The 24,777-nt window shown below is 48.4% G+C and overlaps 9 protein-coding genes across 9 annotated transcripts, besides 15 other annotated features; 7 read left to right on the top strand and 2 right to left on the bottom strand.

Moving 5' to 3' along the window:
• Nucleotides 1-2,033: 2,033 nt before the first annotated feature.
• ACLA_002210 (DUF1996 domain-containing protein) lies at nt 2,034-3,688 on the top strand (the record flags this gene model as incomplete). The annotated part of the gene is made up of 3 exons (XM_001276235.1): nt 2,034-2,211; nt 2,270-2,426; nt 2,482-3,688. 3 exons carry the CDS (start codon nt 2,034-2,036, stop codon nt 3,686-3,688), a joined length of 1,542 nt encoding a protein of 513 aa, XP_001276236.1.
• Nucleotides 3,689-4,499: 811 nt separating this feature from the next.
• Nucleotides 4,500-4,540: a microsatellite.
• Nucleotides 4,541-4,589: 49 nt separating this feature from the next.
• Nucleotides 4,590-5,458, top strand: ACLA_002200 (uncharacterized protein; the record flags this gene model as incomplete). The annotated part of the gene is made up of 2 exons (XM_001276234.1): nt 4,590-5,010; nt 5,184-5,458. 2 exons carry the CDS (start codon nt 4,590-4,592, stop codon nt 5,456-5,458), a joined length of 696 nt encoding a protein of 231 aa, XP_001276235.1.
• Nucleotides 5,059-5,081: a microsatellite.
• Nucleotides 5,124-5,151: a microsatellite.
• Nucleotides 5,459-5,739: 281 nt separating the features above from the next.
• On the bottom strand, nt 5,740-7,863 carry ACLA_002190 (LCCL domain-containing protein; the record flags this gene model as incomplete). The annotated part of the gene is made up of 2 exons (XM_001276233.1): nt 5,740-7,336; nt 7,397-7,863. The coding sequence occupies 2 exons, from the start codon at nt 7,861-7,863 to the stop codon at nt 5,740-5,742; spliced, it is 2,064 nt and encodes a 687-aa protein (XP_001276234.1).
• Nucleotides 7,864-9,392: 1,529 nt separating this feature from the next.
• Nucleotides 9,393-11,342, top strand: ACLA_002180 (putative aromatic amino acid aminotransferase; the record flags this gene model as incomplete). Its single annotated transcript, XM_001276232.1, has 3 exons — nt 9,393-9,537; nt 9,604-10,183; nt 10,283-11,342. The coding sequence occupies 3 exons, from the start codon at nt 9,393-9,395 to the stop codon at nt 11,340-11,342; spliced, it is 1,785 nt and encodes a 594-aa protein (XP_001276233.1).
• Nucleotides 11,343-11,779: 437 nt separating this feature from the next.
• Nucleotides 11,780-12,781, top strand: ACLA_002170 (IMPACT family protein; the record flags this gene model as incomplete). Its single annotated transcript, XM_001276231.1, has 1 exon — nt 11,780-12,781. One exon carries the CDS (start codon nt 11,780-11,782, stop codon nt 12,779-12,781), a length of 1,002 nt encoding a protein of 333 aa, XP_001276232.1.
• An 81-nt stretch (nt 12,782-12,862) lies between these two features.
• Nucleotides 12,863-13,323, top strand: ACLA_002160 (uncharacterized protein; the record flags this gene model as incomplete). Its single annotated transcript, XM_001276230.1, has 2 exons — nt 12,863-13,055; nt 13,106-13,323. The coding sequence occupies 2 exons, from the start codon at nt 12,863-12,865 to the stop codon at nt 13,321-13,323; spliced, it is 411 nt and encodes a 136-aa protein (XP_001276231.1).
• Nucleotides 13,324-16,282: 2,959 nt separating this feature from the next.
• Nucleotides 16,283-16,357: a microsatellite.
• A 1,072-nt stretch (nt 16,358-17,429) lies between these two features.
• Nucleotides 17,430-17,474: a microsatellite.
• A 31-nt stretch (nt 17,475-17,505) lies between these two features.
• Nucleotides 17,506-17,738, bottom strand: ACLA_002150 (uncharacterized protein; the record flags this gene model as incomplete). The annotated part of the gene is made up of 2 exons (XM_001276229.1): nt 17,506-17,534; nt 17,597-17,738. The coding sequence occupies 2 exons, from the start codon at nt 17,736-17,738 to the stop codon at nt 17,506-17,508; spliced, it is 171 nt and encodes a 56-aa protein (XP_001276230.1).
• A 690-nt stretch (nt 17,739-18,428) lies between these two features.
• Nucleotides 18,429-18,463: a microsatellite.
• Nucleotides 18,430-18,463: a microsatellite.
• Nucleotides 18,464-19,091: 628 nt separating this feature from the next.
• ACLA_002140 (lytic polysaccharide monooxygenase AA11 family protein) lies at nt 19,092-20,417 on the top strand (the record flags this gene model as incomplete). The annotated part of the gene is made up of 1 exon (XM_001276228.1): nt 19,092-20,417. The coding sequence occupies one exon, from the start codon at nt 19,092-19,094 to the stop codon at nt 20,415-20,417; it is 1,326 nt and encodes a 441-aa protein (XP_001276229.1).
• Nucleotides 20,092-20,147: a microsatellite.
• Nucleotides 20,092-20,153: a microsatellite.
• Nucleotides 20,092-20,170: a microsatellite.
• Nucleotides 20,418-21,191: 774 nt separating the features above from the next.
• ACLA_002130 (60S ribosomal protein uL4) lies at nt 21,192-22,610 on the top strand (the record flags this gene model as incomplete). The annotated part of the gene is made up of 4 exons (XM_001276227.1): nt 21,192-21,301; nt 21,406-21,500; nt 21,587-21,737; nt 21,848-22,610. The coding sequence occupies 4 exons, from the start codon at nt 21,192-21,194 to the stop codon at nt 22,608-22,610; spliced, it is 1,119 nt and encodes a 372-aa protein (XP_001276228.1).
• A 609-nt stretch (nt 22,611-23,219) lies between these two features.
• Nucleotides 23,220-23,241: a microsatellite.
• Nucleotides 23,242-23,430: 189 nt separating this feature from the next.
• Nucleotides 23,431-23,455: a microsatellite.
• Nucleotides 23,432-23,455: a microsatellite.
• A 271-nt stretch (nt 23,456-23,726) lies between these two features.
• Nucleotides 23,727-23,757: a microsatellite.
• Nucleotides 23,758-24,595: 838 nt separating this feature from the next.
• Nucleotides 24,596-24,623: a microsatellite.
• Nucleotides 24,624-24,777: the final 154 nt, after the last annotated feature.

The raw sequence follows: 24,777 nt of genomic DNA, 5'->3' as shown, positions 1-24,777 counted from the left end.
ATATTAATCAAATGAACAGTCACACTAAGAGTGGAGGTCTGTTGGGAACGGTCATGATCCCAAACCCAGGGGGCCGCCGCACTGCCTCCCTTGGTGCCCCTTTGGATTATCAGTTGATAACTGGACTATAGCTGTTAATCTTATTGAATTAGTGAACATGTTCCCTCAAGGGTTGAGAACACTCTTTCGTGTCGCACGACGGCACGAGGCGCCTTGAAGGCCCCCAAACGTCCAAGATCCTGTTCATGATGCCTCCGAATCGACTTGTTTCATCTTATCCAGGTTCGTTTCTCTGCTCCCAATCCCATCTCGTATCCCAATCCCATAAATACCGCCCCAGCCCTCTTCCCCCCTTTGTTACGAGGCTATGAAGTATGAGTCGATGGGACCCTCTTCTGTTTGGTCGCGGAGTCCAGATCCCCTCCCGTGGCTCGATAGCGCCCCCGGCTTGTTGGAACCTGGAAATTTGGGGAGTTGGGAGAAATTGGAACTCATTCGGCAATTTCTGATACTACTCCGTAGTCAGAAGTAAGTCAGTGTATGAGGTGGGTTCTACCTATCGGAGTGCAGTCGCGGGTAAGGTGCGCATGATTGTCGCCCTGGTCAGACACCACAAGACTGCCCTGTTCAGAGGCCAAGCACGACTATTTTCTTCTGATTTGTTGCTAGATAGCTAATGAAATGGCATAGGGGAAAATAATTCATTTTGAAAAGAGTATGAGGGTGTGAAATGATAATGCAAGATTTGATAGCCACGATCACTTAACTAGTAGCTTAGTCTGTCTGGAGATATCTGCTACCTAGATATCTGCTAAGGCAGTGTAGTATTCCGGTTGGAGCCAATCACAAGACGTAGTTCCAAGTTAGAATCAAATGACACCAGAATGGGTCCTCGTTTTGTTGTTCATTCTTCTCCTTTTTGCCCCTAGTAGTTGCTCTTTTTAAATAACGTTGGCTGCTCCGTACTCCATATTTCCTCCCTCCCTCTCCACCAAGTCCTCGTCTGTCTGCTGCTGCTGTTTCTTCTTTTGCTCGCTCTTCTCCCCCTCCCCTTGCGACCCTCGCTGTCGTCCCCCTTCACTCGTTCTCATCGCTTCCTAGGCGCTGTGGTCGTCGTTTCCACTCCTTTGAACTCGAGTGCCGAGTCTCTATCACTTCATTCAACTGCAGTTTCACTCCTTCGCCCCAACTTCGCGTCATTCGTTTCTGATCGTTGATCTGATTTTGTGCAATTCCACTACACACACTACTACTACGCCTGGGGCTTTTGAGGAGTCCTGCATTCCAGTCAGCGTCCTTTCGCCATATCGTTGGGCCCTTACCAGTACCTGAAAGAATCGATCGGCAAGTCCGACAACGATTGTCCCCCAAGCAGAAGTATATGTACGTACCAGACCTCTTTTCTCTCTACATGACTTCCTCGGTCCTTCTGGTCATTCCCCAATGCAACGCTTCAGCTCCCATCCGGTTTTCCTTCCTATTGCCCTTCCCTTCCTTCCCTCTTCCCTCTCTTGGATTCAGATCCTAAACATCCCTCGTGGGGCTGTGGTGGCAAGAAGAATGTAGCTGCCACTCTGGATGCAAGGGACATTCCCCTGTGCAAGAGGAACCACTTATATCCTGGCAATTATGAGGACCAAGTACCCCTATGGATCCTTGTGCATTGGATCGTGTTCCTGACTGGAGCTGAGTTATACTGTGTCTTGGATGAGCATGTTATGTCATTGTTGTTGTTATTGTTGATGTTTTGTATCGGATCGATCGCCCTTATTACTACATCCATCCCTCGGATGAATGCTCTAATGTATGCTCCCTACCGTGGAGGTATCACTATCATCAACGGCCGCCACATTGGACCTCCTGTTTCCTTTCTTTCTCTCCTTCTGTGGTTTGATCTATATGTGTCTGGCTCTTACTCATTCGCTCCTGGTGACGCTTTTAGCCGGCCATCTCGCTCCCTTAACACACGACACTTCCTCCACCTATCCAATACATACAACAGCTTCCAAGTCGATTGATAGCATTCCGCAACCATGACTCGAGCCTTGCGACTAGACATCGGTCTGGTGACCAGCTTACTCGCCCTCTCCGGTCTGACTGATGCTTTCTGGCGTCTCCCTTGTCGTGGACGAAGTGGTCTGGCCAGAATTGATCCGCTCATGGATCCTGGCCGTCCGTCTTCGCACGTCCACACGGTCCATGGGTCTGGTGGTGAGTGCAAGAGCTTCAGTTGGGACGCCGGGCAGTCGTACTGATCGATGTTGGATAGCCTTTTCCATGTCAGCCGATGCGGCCGATCTGAAGGCATCGGACTGTACTTCGTGCGCTATCACGCAGGACAAGTCCGCGTACTGGGCTCCGGCACTGTATTTCATGCACGAGAATGGTGAGGCAGAACTTGTGGACGAAGTCGGAGGCATGCTTGTGTGCGTATTCTGCTCTGCTATCAGGCGCCAAATTTGCTGACCATGCGCCCCAAAGCTACTACCTACTGTACGGAAACAACGTGACCGCCTTCCCTGACAATTTCCGCATGATTGCGGGCGACAATCTCCTGCGCGACTTCCCCTGGCCCGTCCCTGATCCTCCCAAGTCGGAGTGGACTGGCGACCAGTCCTCCCAAAAGGCTCTTGAGCAGAAGGCCATCGGTTTCAACTGTCTTAACTATGCGCTGACCCCGGAACCATCCCTTGGCCGTCATTTTCTGCCCAATAAGACCTACCTGGATGAGCACTGCCCCGACGGTGTTCGCTTTGAGCTAATGTTCCCTTCGTGCTGGAACGGCAAGGACATCGATGCGGACGACCACAAGTCCCACATGGCCTATCCCTCGCTGGTCATGGACGGCACCTGCCCTGAGGGTTATGAGACCCGCGTTGTTTCGCTCTTTTATGAGACCATCTGGAACACCTATGCTTTCAAGGACAAAGAGGGCTACTTTGCGATCTCTAATGGTGACCCAACCGGTTATGGCTACCACGGCGACTTCATGCACGGCTGGGAAGAAGGCGTCCTGGAGCAGGCTGTCGAGCAATGCACCAGCTCGTCTGGACAGGTGGAGGACTGCCCTGTCTTCAAGCTTCAGAGTGAGGACGACCAGCGAGCATGCAAGTTCGATATTCCCCAGGTGCTCAAGGGTGAACAGCTCGTCCTGACCAGCGAGGGTCTTCCCAACGACCTTGCGGTCCAATGGGGCCCCGCTTATGCCAAACCGCTTGCTTTGGTCTCCTCCGTGGTCTCTAGTGCGCTCAGTGCAGCCACCGAGGAGGTTAGTTCTGTGGTCCAAGACCTGTCTCTCAGTGTTAGTGCCATCGCCAATAACCTTCAGGCAAGTCACCCCACCGCGACGGCTGAGCCATCGACATCGACCACCCTCCCGCCCACAACGACCTCCACCCCAACACCAACATGGACCCCGACCCCAACCACTTCCTATATTGAAGGCGCCGTGACTCAGGCGGTCGTCTACGTCGAGCAGGAAATCATCGTCTGGGTCGACGGTCAGAACAACATCATTGGCACCTCGACTGGAGGCCTGGAGACTGTCTCCAGCTTCACATCAACCACCACCCGGACCATCTCGACCGTTGTCACTATCCCAACAGAACCCCCCGTGAAGCGCGACGAACATGCTCACCATGCCCACAAGCGTCATGGCCATGGCCACTTGCACCGACGGGGCAACTGAGCAACTGTGAGCTCATCCTTACCGTTTTCACCACACCTTCGGTCCGGTTGCCTGATGTTTCAGTACGAGAGGTCAGCTTCTATACTTAGAAGTGAGACCACTCCTCCTGAAGGATTCGCTCGGATGCAACCTCAACAATCTTTCTATCAGGATATCCCCCGTTTTCTTCTTTTCCTACTGTCCATGTTTTCTTCACTTTTCTGTACATTGTTCCAAAAAGCCCCCGCTTTTCCCCTCCCAAGGGACAAAGGCGTCCGGACTCGTGTTTGTCGGTAGATGAGCAAGATGATCCTGTTGAATATATTCTGATCCTGGGGCTGGAGAGATCCAGTCAACAACGGCCTTTTTTGCCCAACCTTGTGCGGAGTCTTCCGTAGATCGTCGACAGAGACCTAGCCATTCGGTAGATAGATAGTCGATTCAGCTGACTGATGCTTCTCACAGTGTGACAAAAGGATGGAGTGAGTGAGACAACCCGCCACCACATTACCTATCTGCCATTTGACCGATCATCCTTACTCTGATCCACAGCATGTACGATCCAATCAATATTATGCAGGGTGCCGGGTCCCTCCATCGCAGGAACCTCTGACTCTTGTTTAACTGGTCTTATTTTATGTATGTCTCAGACAATAAATCCTGCTCAACTACCACCCTATACACATCTAGTAATTGACCTCGTTCCAAGGCAGGCAGACATACAATAACTTGTACTCCATAGTATCTCTTCTATTTCCCTCCCAGGTTCAAGTCACTCTATATAACAATCATTCATCCTACCTGAATCCCCCTTCTCAGCCCCCACCAACATCTCACCTCACCTCAACTCAATCCAACCCAACCCAACTGAACGCAGCCTTATCCTGAAGTTCCATCACCATCAAAGAAAAACACCACCAAAATGCCCAACCACCACCGCTCCCTTTTCCTCACAGCCCTCCTCGCCGCCACCGTCGCTGCGATCCCCCAGAGCCAGCCGACCCAAACCCCCTCGCCCTCGCCCACCTCCCCGCCAGCCTCCACCATCACCACCGTCCCCTCCACAACCTGCCCCCCCGGTTCCACCCTGCACACCACCACCGACTGCACCCTCGGCTTCCCAGTTACCTACTGCCACAGTCCCATCCCTCTGACCACCCACTGTCCCTCGGGCTACTTCCCGGGCCTCTGGTCCCCCGGCCACTGCGAGGTTGCCGCGACGTGCTACGCCGTCGACTCGCCGTGGATCACAACCTCGTGCTCGCACGGCGGTATCCCCTGGAGCACGTCGACGCTGTACAGCGGGATCCTGGAGGGCGAAACGACGAGTACGACGATTAGTAGTAAGTTTTTTTTTTTTTTTTTTGGTTCCTCCGCCCCCCTTCCCTATCCTAGGCTAGGCTAGGCTAGGCTACCGGTTGATACACGCGATCCCGCATCACCCGCGTTAACAATCGATGATGATGATGATGATGATGACGGTGGCTAAATGTGTTTTCTTTCTTCGCAACCACAGTCGTGTCGTGCTCCTGCGCCAGTGACCAGTATTACAGCGCGACCTCCCTCCCCGGTCGCTCCACCTACGATAACTTCTGCATGCCCTCCAGCAAATGCCCCAGCGGTATGACCAGCACCACCTCCACGAACGAGTACTGCGTCACTGCGACGGCCGAGTGCGCGACCTGGAACTTCCCGACCGTCACGGAGAGTTGTTATTGTGCCAACCCGAGCCAGACGGCTGTTTATCCGAGCGGGGATGGGGCTGTTGCGACAGGGTGTGCGGCGATCTGAGGTTGAAGAAGGAACGAATGGGTAATGTTTTTTACGTAGATCATATGGGTGATAATTGACTGATGTGGTTATGTTGGATAAGTCAAAAAAAAGGGGGGGGGAAGGTTGTTTGTATTAAGAAAAGAGAGTTTGAACATATCATTTTGTGTTTAATGAAATTAACATCGCCATATCTTGGGCGCCATAATCCAATCCCAGTCCGTCGCAGAACGCCTCTAGCTGAATCCAGTCAAAAGTCTTCGTGATATTTATTTCCGTGACCAGCGTGATAAGATATGTATTTAAGCTGTCGGGCCCAGTGGTGAGAGCCAGACCCCATCTTCAAGCCAAACTCCCGCAGGTCCATACTTGCCCGCCTCGGCTCCTCTCAGGAACGCAAAGCGGAAGAATAGATCTTCGGGCTTGTCGCCGTCCTTTGCATCGGCAGAGTTCATTGTGAACTCACCGTCGCTCTCAATTGTGGGTCCGTGTAACAGTTCGAGGCCGTTGTGTCCATGCCGGTGCCATGTAAACTCTCCACGCTTGTCTTCGTCCAGGTATCCTCGCCAACGTTCCACGTCATTGACCAGAACGCTCACGCCATCAACGTCCAGCTTGGCCATGCGCTCTCGCTCCCAAAGCTCAAAAGTGATGTTGCCATTCCCAGGGTACCGTTCGGGCGACCCCACACCGGGAAGTGAGATAATGACAGATGCATCCGTGATATTCGGATATGTTGACCCCCACCAGCCTTTGACCCCGTCAAAGCCAGGAAGCTGCTCGCCCAGGGCTGCAGGAGTCTCAATGATTGAGGCAAAGCCCCACCGCGCCACCCCATTGATAAAGAGCCCGAGAAGTAACCCTTGATAGATCAGCGACGGCCGTGTGGGAAGAGCCGTCCCAGGCATCAGCAGAATGGCAAGGATGTAATGATGGATTCGCAGACGAAGCCCGGGCAAAGGTAGCAGGATCAGGAGAACAAGGCCCATGGTGCAATAGACCTTGAGGTAGTGCGGCATCAACCCACCCTGTCGGATCTGCCAAGCCTGGCTCAGAATAACAATGGCCACAGTTGGAATCACGAGCGCCAACGCCAGTTTCGCCCCAGGCTGCTGCTGGATATCATGAGGTGTCAGGCGCTCCAGAGGAATCAACCTGGCAAATGTGTAATTGTTCAAGCCGCCAATGAAAGCGGGCGGCAAGAATAGAAACATCTTTGTCAGCTGGTACTTGGGGGGAGACAATGGCGTCAGAAGTGGACGTGCACAATACTTGTACAGAACATAGACCACAAACGAGGCTGGAAGCAAACGAGCAAGTAAGCTCGACACAAGGTCGGCGAACTGAGGGAATGAGGGCGGGTCGGAGACAAGGCCCACTTGACAAAAAAGCATGAAGAAAGTGCTGCCAAAGAGGATCGGTGGTGATGTCGAAAAGAGCCATAGTAGGCCGAGAGCGGCAATAGTCACGCCCAGGAGCGACCATCGGGGATCCTTAGGACAGGTCGCCTGCGATGAGGACAAATCGATAAAGCTGAATGACTTGGGGAAAGTGGATGGAAACCCCACCGATTGGATGCCATTCTGTTTCGACGCGGGAAACGTGTGTGCTGCTCCCTCCAATTTCACAACTCCACAACCGCCAACAGCGTTGGTGATGACGCCGGCATGGATAGCAGCCTGGCACACAAAACTGTCGGCTCGATACACGCCGGGCTCCGATGATCCCGGTTGGGGCCCGCCAACCACAAGCCTCTGGTAACTGAAAGTATGGTTTCCCACGGTATGCGGTGATAACAACTTCGCATCGCGACAGTTCGCCGGACAGCGGAAGGCAACGGTCGAGGCGGAGAATGGACGACAGTCGTTTCCATTAAGACCACATTCATTCCCATGTTCCCTAGATTAAACCTGTCAGGACACTGATCTATAATCAAAGAGACGATAGATAGATACTCACCAAAAGGTCGTCGCACATGAGAGCGTCTGCGGCCGTCCATATCCCTCGATATAACCAGCGGAACGGGAATGGACTAGGACAATCGTCCAGGGCAGAAACCAGGTAATATATAAGAGTATAAGTAAAGAGATCTTGTGCTTCCGCTTAGGGAAGAATTGCTCCAGGTACCGGACCGGGAGCTCTTGGATGTGAGGGAACAGCGGCTTCAGCAACAACGAATGCGGCGGATTGGGGCCCTTCACCCAGTTCGCAGTTGCGCGGCCGACCTTTCGGATAGGCAATGGCACCCATCGCCAGCGAAAGGTCTTTGAAGATTCCCGTAACCAGACAGGAACATAACTGGAGCCGGACTCTTCATCTCGGAGTAGAGGGTCTTCGGAAGTGTCGGGATCCGCAGCATGATCATCGGCGCCACGTAATGGAGGTACATAGGCCCGAGAACCATTCTCTGAACCTTCGCCGATCATTTCGAAATGTCTCTATTGAGACAGATATCGATCGAACCAGCGATAAAGATAGTAGTATGAAGATGGCAAGTAGTAAGAAGAAGAGAGTGCCGTCTCCAAATAAGCGGCCGGATCTAGTACAGGCAGCCGATAAGAAGGCTAGAGTGGGGTCCGTAGTGACGGTATAGAACAAAGAATAAAGCGCTCACAATCACTGGAAAAGCCTCGTTGATTGCTTTAATGATAAAAGAACATGTTCAAGACACAACAGACGAGAATGACAGCATATATGATGGCAAAGATATGATTGATGGAAGAATGAGAGACGATGCAGTTCAACAACTTCAGTCAGTTGGAGATTGACACGTGCCTTAGTCAGCTGCTCATGGCAGTCAGCAATGGAATTGACCAATCAAAAGAAGCACAACTCGACTGCCTACTGTGTAAGTACGGAGTAAGTAAGGCATTTGGCGCCAGTCAGTGGCTGCCCTGCCTCTTGAGAATGACTCTGTGGTGGCAAAAGAGGGTGGATAAATAATGCAGAGTTATGAATGGATGTTTCTCTCCCTGCACAGATTTAGGCAGTCGTTATGGATCAATAACAATGATTACAGGGAGATGTACAGAGTAATTATAATATTATTACGGAGTACTCCGTAGAGAAAAGTAAGGAGGCATAAGGTAGGTACCCCTGTATGGAGGTGCGCATAGGTTTATGCATAAGTGGGCTTAGCACCACGTGACTTTGACCCAATAGCCTGTCGCAGTCAAGTGCATTCACCTGATGTCTGGCCCACTTATGCATAGACTTATGAAGCACACCTCCGTAGTTGAAACGACTTTAAAAAGGTCCCTGGAATCTGGATATGAAGCTGTAAGGCCTCCTCACTCCTGTATCTCAGTAGTTAGTTACTATCATGCAGCAGTGTGGGGATCAGATCAGAACTTCCCCAGATCTGCAATCAAACGTCTTCTTGAATCTCAAATCCTCAAGAATAACCGAGAATAAGAGATATCAGCCATGACAGCTGGATGAACTGTCTAAAAATAAGGCATTTGTTGGGGATTCTATGACAGACACAAGGTGGATTCGCCGTGACGCTACCATAAAAGCCTTCGTAGAATGGGGGCTTTCCCGAGACTTATGTCTTCTCTGGGGTATCTTTAATTTCCCTCGTTCAGATGATATCAGATCAAAGGCAGAGAAGAAAGAGTATCAATTGCTGATTCGTTCGATAAGGCCAGTTGATTCCGAAGCTAACAAGAATCTATCAACCTCTCAGCATTAGTCGAGGCCAATGCAGGATGGATTCTAATAAGTTAACGAGTTCAACGGCGCCCCAGATGGCGTTGAAGCTGCTTATCAATCATCGTCAATCATGGTGAACCTTAGTTCGCTTTTAATGAGATAGTCAACAAACAGGATCCATGGGCCTTTCATCAGCCTGCTCAATTCCTTATCCCCAGATTGAGCTGGTGTTCCCTTGCCCTCTCGATTACTCTTCACCAATTCTCCATCTCAACACTGCCAAAGCGCATACACGTTTAATATGGCTCGCTCAGGATGTCCAAAACAGTCTGCTCCTTTGGATCTTTCACATCACTTCTCTCAAACTACAATTCGACGTGAATCAAGCAACCTCAAAAGGTTGTACAAGTACTTTGTCATTCCTGGCATGGGGAATCTCGCTGGCGGTATGCATGCTGTGCTTCTTGTCTATCAGTGTTATAAACCGTTTTCTGACCTTTCCTCTTTCCTAGGTATGCCACATGCATCATACTTTCCGTACGACACGCTCGAAGCCACGGCTGCCCGTCCTCAGCGTTTTGAGCCGACTGCAAATGATACGTTGACAGCCCGTAAGAATTCGAACTTATCGATTCACATGACTGTGCCCAAAGAGTGCCAAACAGACGACTTGGAAAAGAAGATTGATATAACTACTGCCTTGCAGTACAGCACAGCAGAGGGATTGCCTCCCATGGCATCATTTGTCCGCAAATTCACTAGAGACCACTTACACCCCAACGTACCCTATGCTGGAGGACCAGATACTCTTCTCAGCTGCGGTGCGACCGACGGCTTCAACAAAGTCATTGAGACTTTCACAGCCCCCTGGAGCCCTGAGCGCGATTGGGTTCGAGACCGCCAGGCCATTCTCTGTGAGGAATACGTTTACATGAATCCCATCCAAACGGTCAGACCACGCGGCCTCAACGTCGCATCGGTAGCCATAGATGCGCAGGGTATGTTGGCGTACGGCAAGGGTGGTTTGGCCGATGTCCTCGAAAACTGGGACTATCACGAAGGCCGCCGGCCTCATCTCCTGTATACCATCACGTAAGTTTTAACCGGTCAATGTCGTCATTGGATCACACCATTTATTAGCATGAGGGTGATACAACTAACGTCTTCGGGGCTTTCCCCGCTTGGCTGCAGGATTGGACAAAATCCCACAGGCGGCACCATGTCAGTCCAACGCAGGAAAGAGATCTATGCTCTGTGCCAACGGTACGATATCATCATCGTCGAGGATGATCCTTACTGGAACCTGCAGTATCCATCTGCACAAAGAATGGCGGCCCGTTACCGTAACATTCCCATTGAGGAACCACTGACAACGCAGAATTACAATGCTCACGGGAAATCATCCGGGTACCAATTCTTAGACTCTCTTGTTCCATCATTTCTATCTCTGGACGCAGATGGACGGGTCATTCGCCTAGATACTTTCTCGAAAACTGTAGCGCCCGGCTGCCGCTTGGGTTGGATCACAGCGCAACCCGCCTTCATCGAGCGGATCACCCGTCTCACGGAGACCTCGACACAAAATCCCTCCGGCTTTGTTCAAGCGATGGTTTCGGGCCTGATCATTGGCCAACCCCCTGACAAGAAGGATGCCAGAGCCAAAGACGACAGTCCATCGGGCTGGCAGATGGACGGCTGGGTGCGCTGGCTGGAGGGTCTCCGTGGAGCCTATGAACGGCGGATGCAGTCCATGTGTAGCGTTCTAGAAGAGTGCAAGTATATCATCCATGGCGATGGATTTGGTGACGCTGCATCGAACGAGGAATGTGGCTGGGAGGTGATTGAGAAAGTACAAATGTACGACTTCAGCTGGCCCATGGGTGGGATGTTCGTTTGGATCAAAGTCCTCTTCAACACTCATCCATTATACCAGAAGTACTCGATGGAGAAACTCTCGAAGGCGCTGTGGGTCCACCTCACGCAGGAACCGTATCTATGTCTTCTGGTTCCGGGTGATTTATTTGCACCCACGCCAAAGTCCATGGATCATGCCTGGCAATACTTCAGATTATGTTTCGCCCCGATGCCTGATGAAGAGGTCGCGGTGATTACAAACAGATTAGTGGATGGATTCCGAGCTTTTTGGCAGAGGAAGAATCTGGATGGCTTAGATGACATCGAAGAGTTGTCGCAGAAGATCCGGAGCCTGCAGGCAGAAGGTGTGAGCAGCATGATGGGAATTGGTTGTTAATATCCATGATACATAAAGCAGCCCTTTTTCTAGGGATTCAGAAGCATTTTTGTAGTTCTAATTAGTCAGAACAACACCCAACCAAGTTTAAGCAACATTGAGACCATCCCGTCCCTTGCATCTTGCATCAAAGATATATATCTCTCAAAAGAGTACAATCAGCAACAACAACAATCAATGCCATACAAAGGAAGTATCTACTACATGGAAGATATTTCCGCCAAATAGGAGAGAATTCGCTCCATCTACTTTGTAGGACACATCATAAACAATATTATCGCATTGTTGCAACGATATGCATGCAGGATATCCAAAGATCAAGTCACGTGATTATTTCCCACCATACGAATCACAATGAAGAAAATCAGTTGTATGATTTCTAAACCCCCAGCTCATTGCGGATTGTATAGTATACCAAAATAAGTATCTACCGCAGAATGGCGCCGCAAGCCGAATCCATACAGAATACCGAACTGGCAGAAGAAATCGAGGCCATCAATGCCATCTACGAACCCGACACCATCACAATCCACAGCACAGCCACGTCAACATCAACAGCGACGACAACCAATTCCACGCTCGACCTGGGTGGCTCCGCCACCAGCCACTCGCTAAACACAACGATCAGACTCCAGATCCCCGACCACCCGCATTTATCCTTCCTCATCGGCTTCGACGCATCCTACCCGGATACCCCGCTCAAGATCCTGGGTACGGCATCGACCGGCGCACGCGGCGAGGGCAAGATTGCCGTGGACGTGCTAGAGGATATCGCAGGGAGGATCTACCAGCCGGGCGCGGTCTGCTTGTTCGACCTCATCAACGAGGCAGTGGAAGCATTCCAGGAGCTGAGTCTGGGAGGCAGCAGTAGCAACAACCAGGAGGCTGAGAGGAAGGAGACGGGCGCGGAGAGTGCTGCACCCACGCTCGAACCGGAAGACTTCGCGGCCCTCTCGCTACAGGACGCGTTCGGCATCGACAGTGCTCCGGACTGGACACTCTCTGATGTGGTGACGGAGAAGAAATCGGTGTTTGTGGGGCGTGCGGTGCGGGTGACCAGCTCGGAGCAGGCGCAGGGGTATCTGGACCATCTGCTTGCAACGGAGAAGAAGGTTGCCGCTGCGACGCATAATATCAGCGCGTGGCGGATTCGGCAGCAGCGGGCGTCGGCTGGGAAGGGCGAGTCCGCGGAGATGATTGTGCAGGATTGCGATGATGATGGGGAGACGGCGGCCGGCGGCCGACTGCTTCATCTCATGCAGTTGATGGATGTGTGGGATGTGATTGTAGTCGTGACGCGATGGTACGGTGGGATCCTCCTGGGGCCGGATCGGTTTCGCATCATCAATGCCGTTGGTCGGGATGCGTTGATCAAGGGTGGTTTTGTGAAGGATACTCCGGCGACTGCTGAGAAGGGTCGGAGGAAGGGGAAGAAATGAAGGTTGGTTCGTCGACTTGACATCGTGATGTTACAGCTACTCGTTGGGTTGTTGCAACTCTACCCTGAAACATGAGCGCTTATGGCTCACCTGTGGATCGCCATGTCCACTGAATGGAAGCCCCTGGCAGGTGACCACCTGGGGATGCAGTTTCCTACACTCTCAGAGAAGCAGACCATGGCTGTTTCGATGTATCTACCCGAAAGGGTCACAATGACTATCGACTACTTCGAGATCGAGGCGATGGTTTGGGATTTTGGGGGTCTCAGCCATCGTACGTTCAAGAGGACCGGTTGTTTGACAAACTTACGGAACATTCTCCAGAATCCTGGAGTTCGGAACTTTTCGTATACGAACAAACCCCTTGTCAGTTTGGGCTTCTGTCGATCTGTGTTCAGGACGTCCGACAGTGGCGAGTGAATTCGACTGGCATCTTGAAACAGATCAGTGTGTCGGGACCGCTACTGATTCTATCTATGATCCACGGCAGTTCAATCGCGGACCCAGGATCGCCAAAGGCTAACTCTATGAGGCGATATTGATGGACTCGCATGGTTCTCAATCCAAGTACGAGAGATGACTTCGATGCCTCCCGAATCATGTCCATCGGCCCAAAACTTGGATTGGCCCCATATTATCCGAGGCTTTTGGTCATATCATGGTACTAGTCGCCTGCCAAAGTGGGTTATACGATGCCTGATACGATGCAGATGGTACCTGCGCTGGTGACACAAGGCCTGCTGCAGCCGAAGTGCAGAACAAAGTCATTATTGGGCGCTGATTCTTGATTCTTCATCTTATCCACGTCAACAGGGTCGCCATCGCACAATTGTGATTGAAATGGACCCAGGACATGGTCACCTCAAGTTATCGAGAATCAATACGATCACCTCCCTTAATCCCGATATAATAATCTTGTGCTGTCGCATGTGCCAGCCCCCAATCAAACTACCTAGATACGAGCGTCCTGGGCTTCTTCCTCTTTAAATGAGCCTGCCTTGGCGAGAACCAAGTACTGAGTAGAGGTAATCACCCCCTTCCGGCACATGATACCACTCCGCAAAATTTTCATCTCAACCACGGATCTGTCCACATTCCATATTAAATTATTCTATGAAAACACATCCAAAATAGATTGTAAGTAGTAAATTATATGCAATAAAGCACTACTAATATTTATATCTAGAAAATAATAGTAATACTACTAAAAATTCAGAAGAAATTTAATTTAATATGCCTATAATACTACTATATCTTATAAGCCTACTATATACCACCCCCCCCTTCCACTACCATCTTTGCTACCTACATAGGTAAGGGAGATTCTAGAAATACAGGCATATAATCTAGGGAGCCTACTTTTTATATTATTATCACTTTCTTCCTTATCTTTAATACTTATAGGAGAATTAGAGATAGAATATAGTAAAAATAAGGGAGAGCTACCTCTTCTACCCCCCCTAGTTATTTATCTAGAGAAAGTAATTAAGGCTATAGATTAATATAAATTTTAGTTAATTTATAAAGTAGCTTATATATATAGAATTAACTACTATACCCTATACCACTAGGTAAAAGGTATATAGTAGCTATGATCTAAGGCTTTTTAATAATTCTAGAAGCTAGATAAAATCTAAGAGGAGGTTCTCTATAATTAGATTATATATTAGATAGAATCTGGCTTCCCTCTAAGCTATAAGATGCTTAGAGATGCTATAAATCTTCTATATAAGTAGAATTACTAGTGATTAGGCATTAAATTTAAGCTAGTTAGTATATACTAGTATATAAAATTCTTTAAATATTATTATGAATTTAAGTAGATATAAGAATCTTTTCTAGATAAGAAATATATACTTTAGGCATAGCCTTAGATTATTTTATCTTTTATTAAGCTCTTTAAGTATATAATAGAGAAATATTATATCTTCTATAAAGATATCTAGAATATAGATAAGAAGGGATTCTATATGGGTATTCTATACTATAAAGAGAAGGTGATTATATATTAAAGCTATCTCTATATATAGTAATATTATACTACTAGCTTAGATAATTAAGAATAGGCTATTATTCTAGAATGCTATAGTATGAATAAGAAGTATCTCTTATTATATATTATCTTTAAAGAGAAGTAGATCTATATAGGCTAGCTACTTTATTTTATAGATTCTAATATATAGATTAGTGTTTCTTTAAAGAGATATAGTGATAGGTAGCATACTATTAAATAGCTTTAATATATCTTTATTCCCTAGATAAATATAAGTTAGATAATATATATAGGGAAGAAGATAGATTAGCTATTATAGCTATTACTAATTAATAGGCATAAATCTTATCTTTTATTCAGATTTATATAGATCTATTAGGATAATCAGATCATCCTAATCTATATGCTACTATATATATCTTATCTATTTTAACTACTAGATCTATATATATTTAGCCTGCTATCTCATACCTATTTAATAGAAGTTAGGAAGCACCTATATATTAGCTAGATAAATATTATAAAGGAAGACTTTTTAGATAGCCTCTTTATTACCTAGAATACTTTAATAATATCTACCTAGATCTCTATAGGCTAGAGAACCTTAGGTCTCTAGCTAATTAACCTAAAAATAGTAATAAAGCATATGAAATAGGCTCTAGAAGAGATAAATACTATTTCTCTATCTCTAGAGCTAGTTACCTCTACCCTTAGCTTTAAAACCCTTATATCAGAAGAAGAATACCTCTCCTATTTTTAGTAGATATAATAGGTATTACCTACTACCTTACTAAAATATAAGAAGTATCTTACTTACCTACTTATTAATAAGTTAAATAGTATTATCCTTCTTTAGAATAGCTATCATAATCTACTTAGTACTACTATTACCTTAAAGAATTAATACTTATAGCACTCTAAAGGGAAGTTTAAGCTATCTCTAGGCTATATCTATAGCCTAGATAAGGCTCTAAAGGCCTGTGAGGCCTAGGAGTTAAAGAAGAAGAAGAAAGATAAGAAAGTAAAGGTTATAGAGGCCTAGAAACTAGAGTAAGAATAAAAGAAGAAGAAGAAGGAAGAGTAGAAGTAAGAGACTTAGACTACTTAAAATTCTATAGTAAATATATTAAAAATAAAGACTTTATAGTCTTCTCTGCCTATTCTACTATCTAACTACCCTTTCTATCTATCTTTAATACTAGCTCTACTAACTCTACTATAGATACTACTACTATAGATGCCTCCACCACAGTAATTAGCTAGCTATATTATTAACTACTTCTCTTAGTGGAAGGGAGAGATAGTAGTATTTATAGAGATTAACTAAAAGTACCTCTTTGAAGCAGAAGGAGGCTCTTAATCTATAGTTAATCTAGAGAGATATTTATATATCTAGACTCTATACTAGCTAGCACTATATCCACTACCTAGTTCTCCTTATTTAACTCTAGATCTAGATAGGCATTCATATACTCCTACCCCCTAGTGGCTCCCACTGCTTGCTATACTAGTGAATCTAGTAAATCTAGTAAATCTAATAAATCTAGTAAATCCAGTGAATCCAGTGAATCTAGTAAATCTAGACTATATAAATAGCTTCACTTTCATGCTGGATAATAAGATATAGATCAAGAAAGAGTAAGTAGATAAGGCTCTACAGACACCTTCTCACCTAGCTAAAAAACACTATCAGAATATGTTAGAAAAATTAGATATTAATCCAGACTTTCAGTATATCTAAATATATATATTTATGTTTTTATTTACTAGGTAATCTAACTAAATTAATAACATTGATGGACTTGATATGAAATGTAAGGAGTAAAGATATATATTTTAATGTTGAGATGAAAATTTTGTGGAGTGGTATCATGTGCCGGAAGGGGGTGATTACCTCTAGTCGGCAGAGCACTATAAACAAAAAAACGCGGGGATGCTCATTTCTCAGTATAGTTAATATTTAGTAGTACTACCAGTAGTATCTATCTGAAACATGAAGCCATACTGCTTGCCGAGACTCCATTTCACGCAACGGTCGTATTTTCGAGATAGTCATTGAGGCTTCGAACGTTGAGACTTGAGACTGTGTGGACATTGAACTTCCCAGGGGCGAGATATGTTACCTAGCACTATCCTAACAGTGTTATTCCATATTATTATTATGACTATGATTATTCCTAAAAGTAAGCGATAAAATGGTCACATCCGACCAGATAATGGTTTGTTCCAGGCATGTTTGCTCTTTGGGTCGGATGCGGAGAATTCAACCATGGCTGGATGATTGAAGGCTGGAGAAGCACCAAAGTTAAGTTGTCTCTCAGTCTCAAGGGATGTGAGACATCTGCTGGGAATCAGTGGCCAAAAGTCTTATTTTTGGTGGTGATGATGGCCGTTTACCGCCATGATGTCGTAGGTACCTATCTAGTATCTACACAGTACAGAGTGCAGCGCTGTGGTGACTGGTGACTGACTGGTGACTGGTGGCGAGAATAATTGATCGGCCTGGTCCTAAGGCAGCTGTCGATAGTTGTTGATACACGTACTGTGTCGCCTGACTGGGCATTTGCTGTCTTTCTTTTGTCTTTCCGAGTGAAGAAGCTAGCCTACTGAGACTGTGACTTGTGCTTTATTCAATGCTCTTCCTTTGCAGTATCTATTATTATTGTATTCATTATTGTATTCATTATTGTATTCATTATTTCCTGAGGATAGCATCAGTCTCGAATCCTACTCAACAATAATCTCCACCCTGGGTACACACTACACACTGATACATAACATTTTTAGCGATCGCCTCCCAGCCAACGACCCAGTCGACATACCGAGCTGCATGTCAAAATTCTCCATGGTCAATGCGGATTGGCAGCTGATCGAGGATTTGCCATCGTAAACGCGCCCACCAGCCTTTTGCCCCAGCCAATGCCACTGTGCAGACCGCTCAGGCACCCAGGACGGGGCTGCCATGGTGCGACATGCCTCGATGGACGGCTACTCTGTACACCGATGAGGAAGAAACTGAATAACTCCAAAAATACTTTCAGCGCGGCTCGGTGGTTACTGGTAACCCCCCTGGCGAGTGGCTAACTGGCTATAGGCTCTAGCTGCAGGCCTGTAGGACTGTAGGCACGCTGAATGGCTGCCATGAATAACTCCTTTAGAGTCCGAGTAGTCTCCAGTTTCCTGGCAAGATTCAACAGCCACACAGATGAGGCGGCGCGTCTCCTGCTGGAAGGATCGGCTGCGTTTTTTTTTCCATTGGCAAGGTTGCTGTAAAGTGTAATCGATTTAACGCTGTGTGCCTGATGCGCTGGTGGAGCGACTTGCGTTGATGGACGTTTCAGGTTAAGCTTGGTGTTGTCCATTGAGAACTCAGATCTGCTGAGTGCTGGTGATGGGCCCTTGGCGCCCTGGAGACATCGCCGCATGTTTGAGCTCTGATTGCTGCATCGTTTTGACAATTCACAGTCTTGACTCTTGATTCGTGTAGCCCATGATTCTTTTGAGTTTTTATTTTTCGGAGTTTCTAGACTAGACTGATCAGGTACCACCGTTCCATGTGGGAAACTGAGGCCGCAAAGAACAACCCCTCTTGCACCGCTATGGTGACTCGACGGCAGAGTATATAACCCACTGGGCATGCCAATGCTGGGCGTCCTTCTCTCTTCTTCTTCTTCTTCTTCTTCTTCTTCACGCTGGTGCGCAATCTATCTTTTTCACTCGACTTCTGTTCGACAGTTTTCATACAGGCTAGTTCCTGTCTTTCCTTTCTTCACTCCTTCTTGATATCATTTTTGGGTGGTTTTGCCTGTGGCAGACTTCAACATTCTTTTCCTTGGAAACAGAGAAACATACGAAGTGTTAAGAGAGACAAGATAAGAAGCCTATTCTTTCCCAGTGTTTCTGTCAATAGGCTGGTAGCCATACAAAGGTATTGTTCTATTCCACTCCCGTGCTGTTGAGCCCTTTCTCTACTGTCTCTTATACTGTCCTTGTGTTTGGCCTCTATTGTTGCTCTCTTCTGCAATTCAGAATGAATGGCAAATAGACGAACACTGTTTCTCTATTAAAGCAACACAGATATGTTGTCAATTAAGGGCTCTATATCTACCTCTCCATCTTCATCCTCTTCTGATACTTCTTGCTAACTTCTCCCCTCAGAAAGCTTCTCCTCGCTCAACCACTTCAATTCTCCAGTCTCTACGACTTTCTGACTCGTCTGGCACGATCAGGAAAAAAGTCACGCAGCCATTCCTTCATTCATTTGCACTGTCGAACAGTATTTTGTGAAATTCCAGAAGTACGACATTCCTTGTCAAAATGTTCTTCTCCAAGTCGGGTATCATGGCTGCTGCCATGCTGGGTGTCTCGGCCGTTGAAGCCCATATGCTCATGCGTCAGCCCACTCCTTACAGCGCATCGACGCTCAACAATTCCCCGCTCGCTGCCGATGGCAGTGACTTCCCCTGCAAGCTCCGCCCCAATGCTTTTGAAGCTCCTGCGCAAGAGACCATCGTCCAGATCGGTCAATCTATGCCTTTGACCTTCACCGGCAGCGCTGTCCATGGTGGTGGTTCTTGCCAGGTCAGCTTGACTACCGATCTGGAGCCTACCAAAGACTCTAAGTGGATGGTGATCAAGTCGATCGAAGGTGGATGCCCTGCGAATACCGATGGTAACCTCTCTGGTGGCCCTGACTCCCCGGACCCGTTCGAGTTCAACTATTCCATTCCCGCTGGCATTGAGCCGGGCAAGTACACTCTGGCCTGGACATGGTTCAACCGTATCGGCAACCGTGAGATGTACATGAACTGCGCCCCCATCACTGTCGCCGGCGGCTCCTCCAAGCGCGAGGTCGCCTCCGCTGAGGAAGTGGAGGTTGAGAAGCGGTCCGCCAACTTCCCCGCCATGTTCGTGGCCAACATCAACGGCTGCAGCACTACTGAAGGCGTTGACATTCGTTTCCCCGACCCCGGTGACAATGTGCAGTACGCCGGCAACCCCAGCAACCTTGAAGCCGCCGGCAAGCCCGCCTGCAATGGTGTCCCCGCCTGGACTGTTGGTGCCGGCTCTAGCTCTCCTGCTACTGCTTCGAGCCCCTCTGCCACATCTGTTGGCGGCGGTGTCAGCATCAGCGTTGGTGTCTCTGTCGGTGCTACTGCTGCTCCTACCGCAGCCCCTGAGTCCGAGTCGAGCAGCGGCGAGTCCGCCGGAGCTGAAGCCGGCCCTGGCGTCTTCGCTCCTACTTCGGTCACGGTTATCCCTCAGCCTGTCGCCTCCTCGTTGTCCTCTGCCAGTAGCTCTGAATCGGGCTCCCAGTCTAGCTCTACCTCTAGCTCTACCTCTAGCTCTACCTCTAGCTCTGCCTCTAGCTCTGCCTCTGGATCGACCTCCAGCTCCACTTCCACCACCTCTGGTGCTCTGACTGGTGCCTGCAATACTGAGGGTCTCTGGAACTGCATCGGGGGCGCCTCCTTCCAGCGCTGCGCCAACGGCCAATGGTCTGAGGTTCAGCAGATGGCGGTTGGCACACAGTGCACCACTGGTCAGCATCAAGACTTTGCCGTCACAGCCACTGCCCTCAAGCCTCGCATGATCAGCGCCATGCGCCACAGGCGTCGTGCCCACGGTGGTCACTCCCACTGAAGATAGATAGATACCTGCAAATAGAAGCAGAGGAGCGAGCACCTGAAGTCTGCTGGTTTCGGATGACAGGTATCTCCTCTATTCATGTTATTTACTTTCATTTTCATATCGCTAGCAACAGTGATGTTTTGTGAAAAACTTTTTCTCAAAAACGCATTCTTTTTTATCTTCCCTCGTGTACATTCTAAGCAATGGAGGTGATTCCCTGGCGTTGGGCGTGGTTTGAAGGGCAAGAGGGAAATGAGATTTCATTTTGGCAAAGAGAACACAGACACTTTTCAATTGTAGGATTCAAATTGCTGGAATATAAGCGTCAGTGACCACCTTCGTTCTGTAGACGTACAAGTAATGCTGTCTTGGCAGGACCTCGACATAGAATCTGTGCAGGTCTTCTGGTCGCTAGATACAAAACAGGATTATTACATGGTAAATCATCGAAGACAAATAAACCATCGGCTTATTTCGACATTAGTCGATCACTTTTATGAACAAGAAGCTATCTAACTAGTAACTAGTATCTTTCTATCAAGTTGATACTATTCAAGTGCGGATATAGTTCTTAGTCATAACACTACGACAGGTGCAATACTACCTAGTCTTGGCACTCGGCAGCGAGCCAACCAAAACGGCAATCAGGGCTTAGGGTTTCCCGCACCCACCACCGCCCGCAGCGGACAAGCTAAGCGAAAATTTCCCTCCAGCAACATCGTGAGTTCGCGACTCGATCTTCAACTCCGAAAAACGACGACAACGACCAGCTCACCGTCGACAACAATGGCGTCTCGCCCTACCGTCACTATCGCCACGGCTGATGGCAAGGCCAGCGGGGCCACCATCCCCCTGCCCGCTGTCTTCACTGCGCCCATCCGTCCTGATATCGTCCAGTATGCCTCACGCTGTCCTACAATTGCTTTGGGGGAGGAAGGAAAACGGGGAGAAAATTTTTCAGGAGACGGGGGCTGACATTTTTCTTTTTTGTGATTTGCAGGCAGGTTCACACCGGTATGGCCAAGAACAAGAGACAGCCCTATGCCGTGAGCGAGAAGGCTGGTGAACAGACCTCCGCTGAGTCCTGGGGTACCGGTATGTGGGAAAAAAAAATTGGTTCAATTGCGATTGCAGCTGAGAAAATCAGAGCTGGAAGGATGTGTACTCATGGGATTTTGCAGGTCGTGCCGTCGCTCGTATCCCCCGTGTCTCCGGTGGTGGTACTCACCGCGCTGGTCAGGCTGCGTTCGGTAACCAGTGCCGTTCCGGTCGTATGTTCGCTCCCACCAAGGTCTGGAGAAAGTGGCACCAGAAGGTCAACGTTGGCCAGAAGTGAGTATTCTACTTTGAAATTTCTGCAATGCGAGATGGGGGAGGGCAAGACCAGAAGGTCGAAAAGCTGGAAGACCTGATGGAAAGATTGCTAATGAGGAAATATCCAGGCGCTTCGCTACCGCTTCCGCCCTCGCTGCTTCTTCCGTTCCTTCTCTTCTGTTCGCTCGCGGTCACCGCGTTGCCAACGTTGCTGAGGTTCCTCTGGTTGTTGAGTCCAAGACCTTCGAAAACGCCGCCATTGCCAAGACCAAGGCCGCCGTTGCCCTGCTCAAGGCTGTCGGTGCTGGTGCCGACCTTGTCAAGGTCCAGAAGTCCAAGAAGATGCGCGCCGGTAAGGGTAAGATGAGAAACCGCCGCTTCCGCCAGCGCCGCGGTCCCCTCGTCGTCTACAACCCCGAGGTCGACGGCAAGGAGCTCGTCCGTGCTTTCCGCAACATCCCCGGTGTCGAGACCTCTTCCGTCTTCGCCCTGAACCTCCTCCAGCTCGCCCCCGGTGGTCACCTCGGCCGCTTCATCGTCTGGACCTCCTCCGCCTTCGAGGCCCTTGACCAGGTCTACGGCTCCACCACCGCCCCCGCCGCTCTCAAGAAGGACTACTTCCTGCCCCAGAACCTCGTTGCCAACGCTGATCTGGCCCGCCTGATCAACTCGTCCGAAATCCAGTCGGTGCTCCGCGCCCCCAAGGGCGAGGCCCGCACCAAGCGCACCGTTGTGCAGAAGAAGAACCCTCTGCGCAACAAGCAGGTCATGCTCCGCCTCAACCCCTACGCTGCTGCTTTCTCCAAGGAGAAGCTCGGCCAGAAGTCCGTTGAGCACGAGAAGCCTGCGCGCCCCGCCAAGGAGTTCTTCAACACTCTGCGCGAGGAGTAAATTGGCTCGCGGATGCCGGTATGAGTTTGTCTTTTCTATTTACTACGGTTTAAAAAGGTAGCCATCGCAAATGAATCAATGCTTTTGCAATACCCATTTATGTTAATATGATTTTGGTAATCTTCAACTTTGCCCTCGTAGCGTGTTCTTGTTCCCCAAGTAGACAGACATGCATCTCACCCGGTCAATCCGTCTCCCAGGACCAAGGACTCACATCAACCCAAATTGATTACTTCATACAAGCTTCCGGCCGCGATCCTTGCCCACGAACAGAAAACCCCCCTTTTCTCCCGGTTCCACCTCCCAAACACTGATACCCTCGCAAAGGATTACTAAAAGGGAACTCCGTTGTCTATACCGCAGCACCAAAACGGAAACATGGACCCAAAATAAAGTAACACCGGCACAAAGCCAACAGCCACCCCTCCCCCAGGGACCTATCTACTATCTAGGACAGGAATGAATGCCAGCTTATCAATTTTTGGTTTGTGTTTTTTTAATCTAAAAAAAACAAAGAGGAAAAGCCACTTCATCAAACTTCTGGACCGGAGCAGCAGGGCATATCTAGCCGTGGGCCGCACTCCGTACCCGTACCCGTACCCGTTCCTGTATCTATCTATCTATCTATCTAGGGCCTATAGTCTATACAGTATACACATCTTCGTCACCCCCCCAATCTATCTTGTCGAGAGTAGAGGGGACGGTGGCGGTGGCGCTGGCTGTCGGTTCCCCCCCTTGGGATTTTTTGGATTGCGTCAGCCGGTAATGCGTTTAGGTACGGACTTTAATCTTACGGGGTCGGGAGGTCCAGATATCGTTTTTATTATTATTATTATTATTATTATATATATATGTATGTGTATATTTTTTTTGGCCTTTCCTTCTTCGCTCCCTTTCTCCGTGGATTGCTGTCTCAGCAATCAGCGTCTCTAACTAGCTGTAGGGTCGGCTTTAACCTAATTAACATATGCACCCTGGCATGGGTTGGATTACGCCCGATTGGCATGAGACAGGAAGAGGAAGGTGATAACTGGGATTTAGGGTGTCTTAACTCTTAAGAGTAAGTAGTTAAGGCCGGCCGGGCAGACTGGGAAAAGCCTCTCCGGGTTGGGGCAATTTTTTTTTTTTCTTTTCTTTTCTTTTTTTTGGGTCGTTTGGCTTCTAGATCTGGCCCCTTCGCGGAGGGAGGGATATGGAGTACATACGTACCTATAATGCGGATATGATATGGGTTATATAGCGAGGGAGGTGGACGGGGAGCAAGAGGCAAAAGGAGCAGGCTTCGGTTATTTGAGTATCAGGGTCGGTTATGGTTCCCGATAATTTACCTACTTGTTGCAGTTTCTCCTTTTTCTTCTTTGCTTTTCTATATATAGGACCTGGTACATATTTGGTGGCGCAGTTTGTCAGTGGGAATGGGATTAGCTTGACAGGGAGTCAGTTGGTAAGGATATGTAGCACATATCTAGATAGGTAGTATATGTCGTTTAAGTGCTGTCTGATTCTGGACATTGTCGATATCTAAATACCTATATACCATACCTACACTAGAACGGGCTTCACCTGACTTTGTGAAGGATATATAGGTAGTACATACACAGCAACAGACCAGCAGCTTCAACTTCACCTTCAGCTTGACCATCCACTTCCCCCATTTCCCCCCTTTCCCATCTAAATCTGTGCCCTTTTTGAATCGCTTCACGCTTGTCCAGGATTTTCCATGTCCCGACTAACAGGTTAATATACAAGCGTAAGTTCTATTGGCCCACCCGATGGCATGACTAAAACGGAGGATTGAAATCGGGGCGCTTGGCAGGTTGTGTAACCGTTTGCTTTCGGTTCGGATGTGGAAAAAAAAAGAGGACGTGAGGTCTGTGTCCACTGTCCAGTAACTATAATGTTGTATGCAGTGCAGGGTTGAGTCCACAAAGTACAACTGTACAAGTACAGGTTTTTTACTTTTGTCTTCCCCCCGCCCCCCCCCCTTTTGTTTTTTTTTTTTTTTTTTTGTTTACTTATGCCTCTTATTCATGAACCCTGAGGTGTGGTCAGTGGTCAGTGGTCATTGAGGGACTACTACTGGGACTGGGAAGGAGGAAAAAAAAGAGTAGAGGATCGGATCGACGGCTACGGAGTAAGTACCTACTTACTTACTTACGCTCTGCTG

The sequence above is a fragment of the Aspergillus clavatus genome, genomic scaffold (genome assembly GCF_000002715.2).
Source record: "Aspergillus clavatus NRRL 1 1099423829750 genomic scaffold, whole genome shotgun sequence".
NCBI lineage: Eukaryota > Fungi > Ascomycota > Eurotiomycetes > Eurotiales > Aspergillaceae > Aspergillus > Aspergillus clavatus.
Note: the sequence above shows the minus strand (reverse complement) of the source record. Positions and strands in the feature narration are given on the sequence as shown.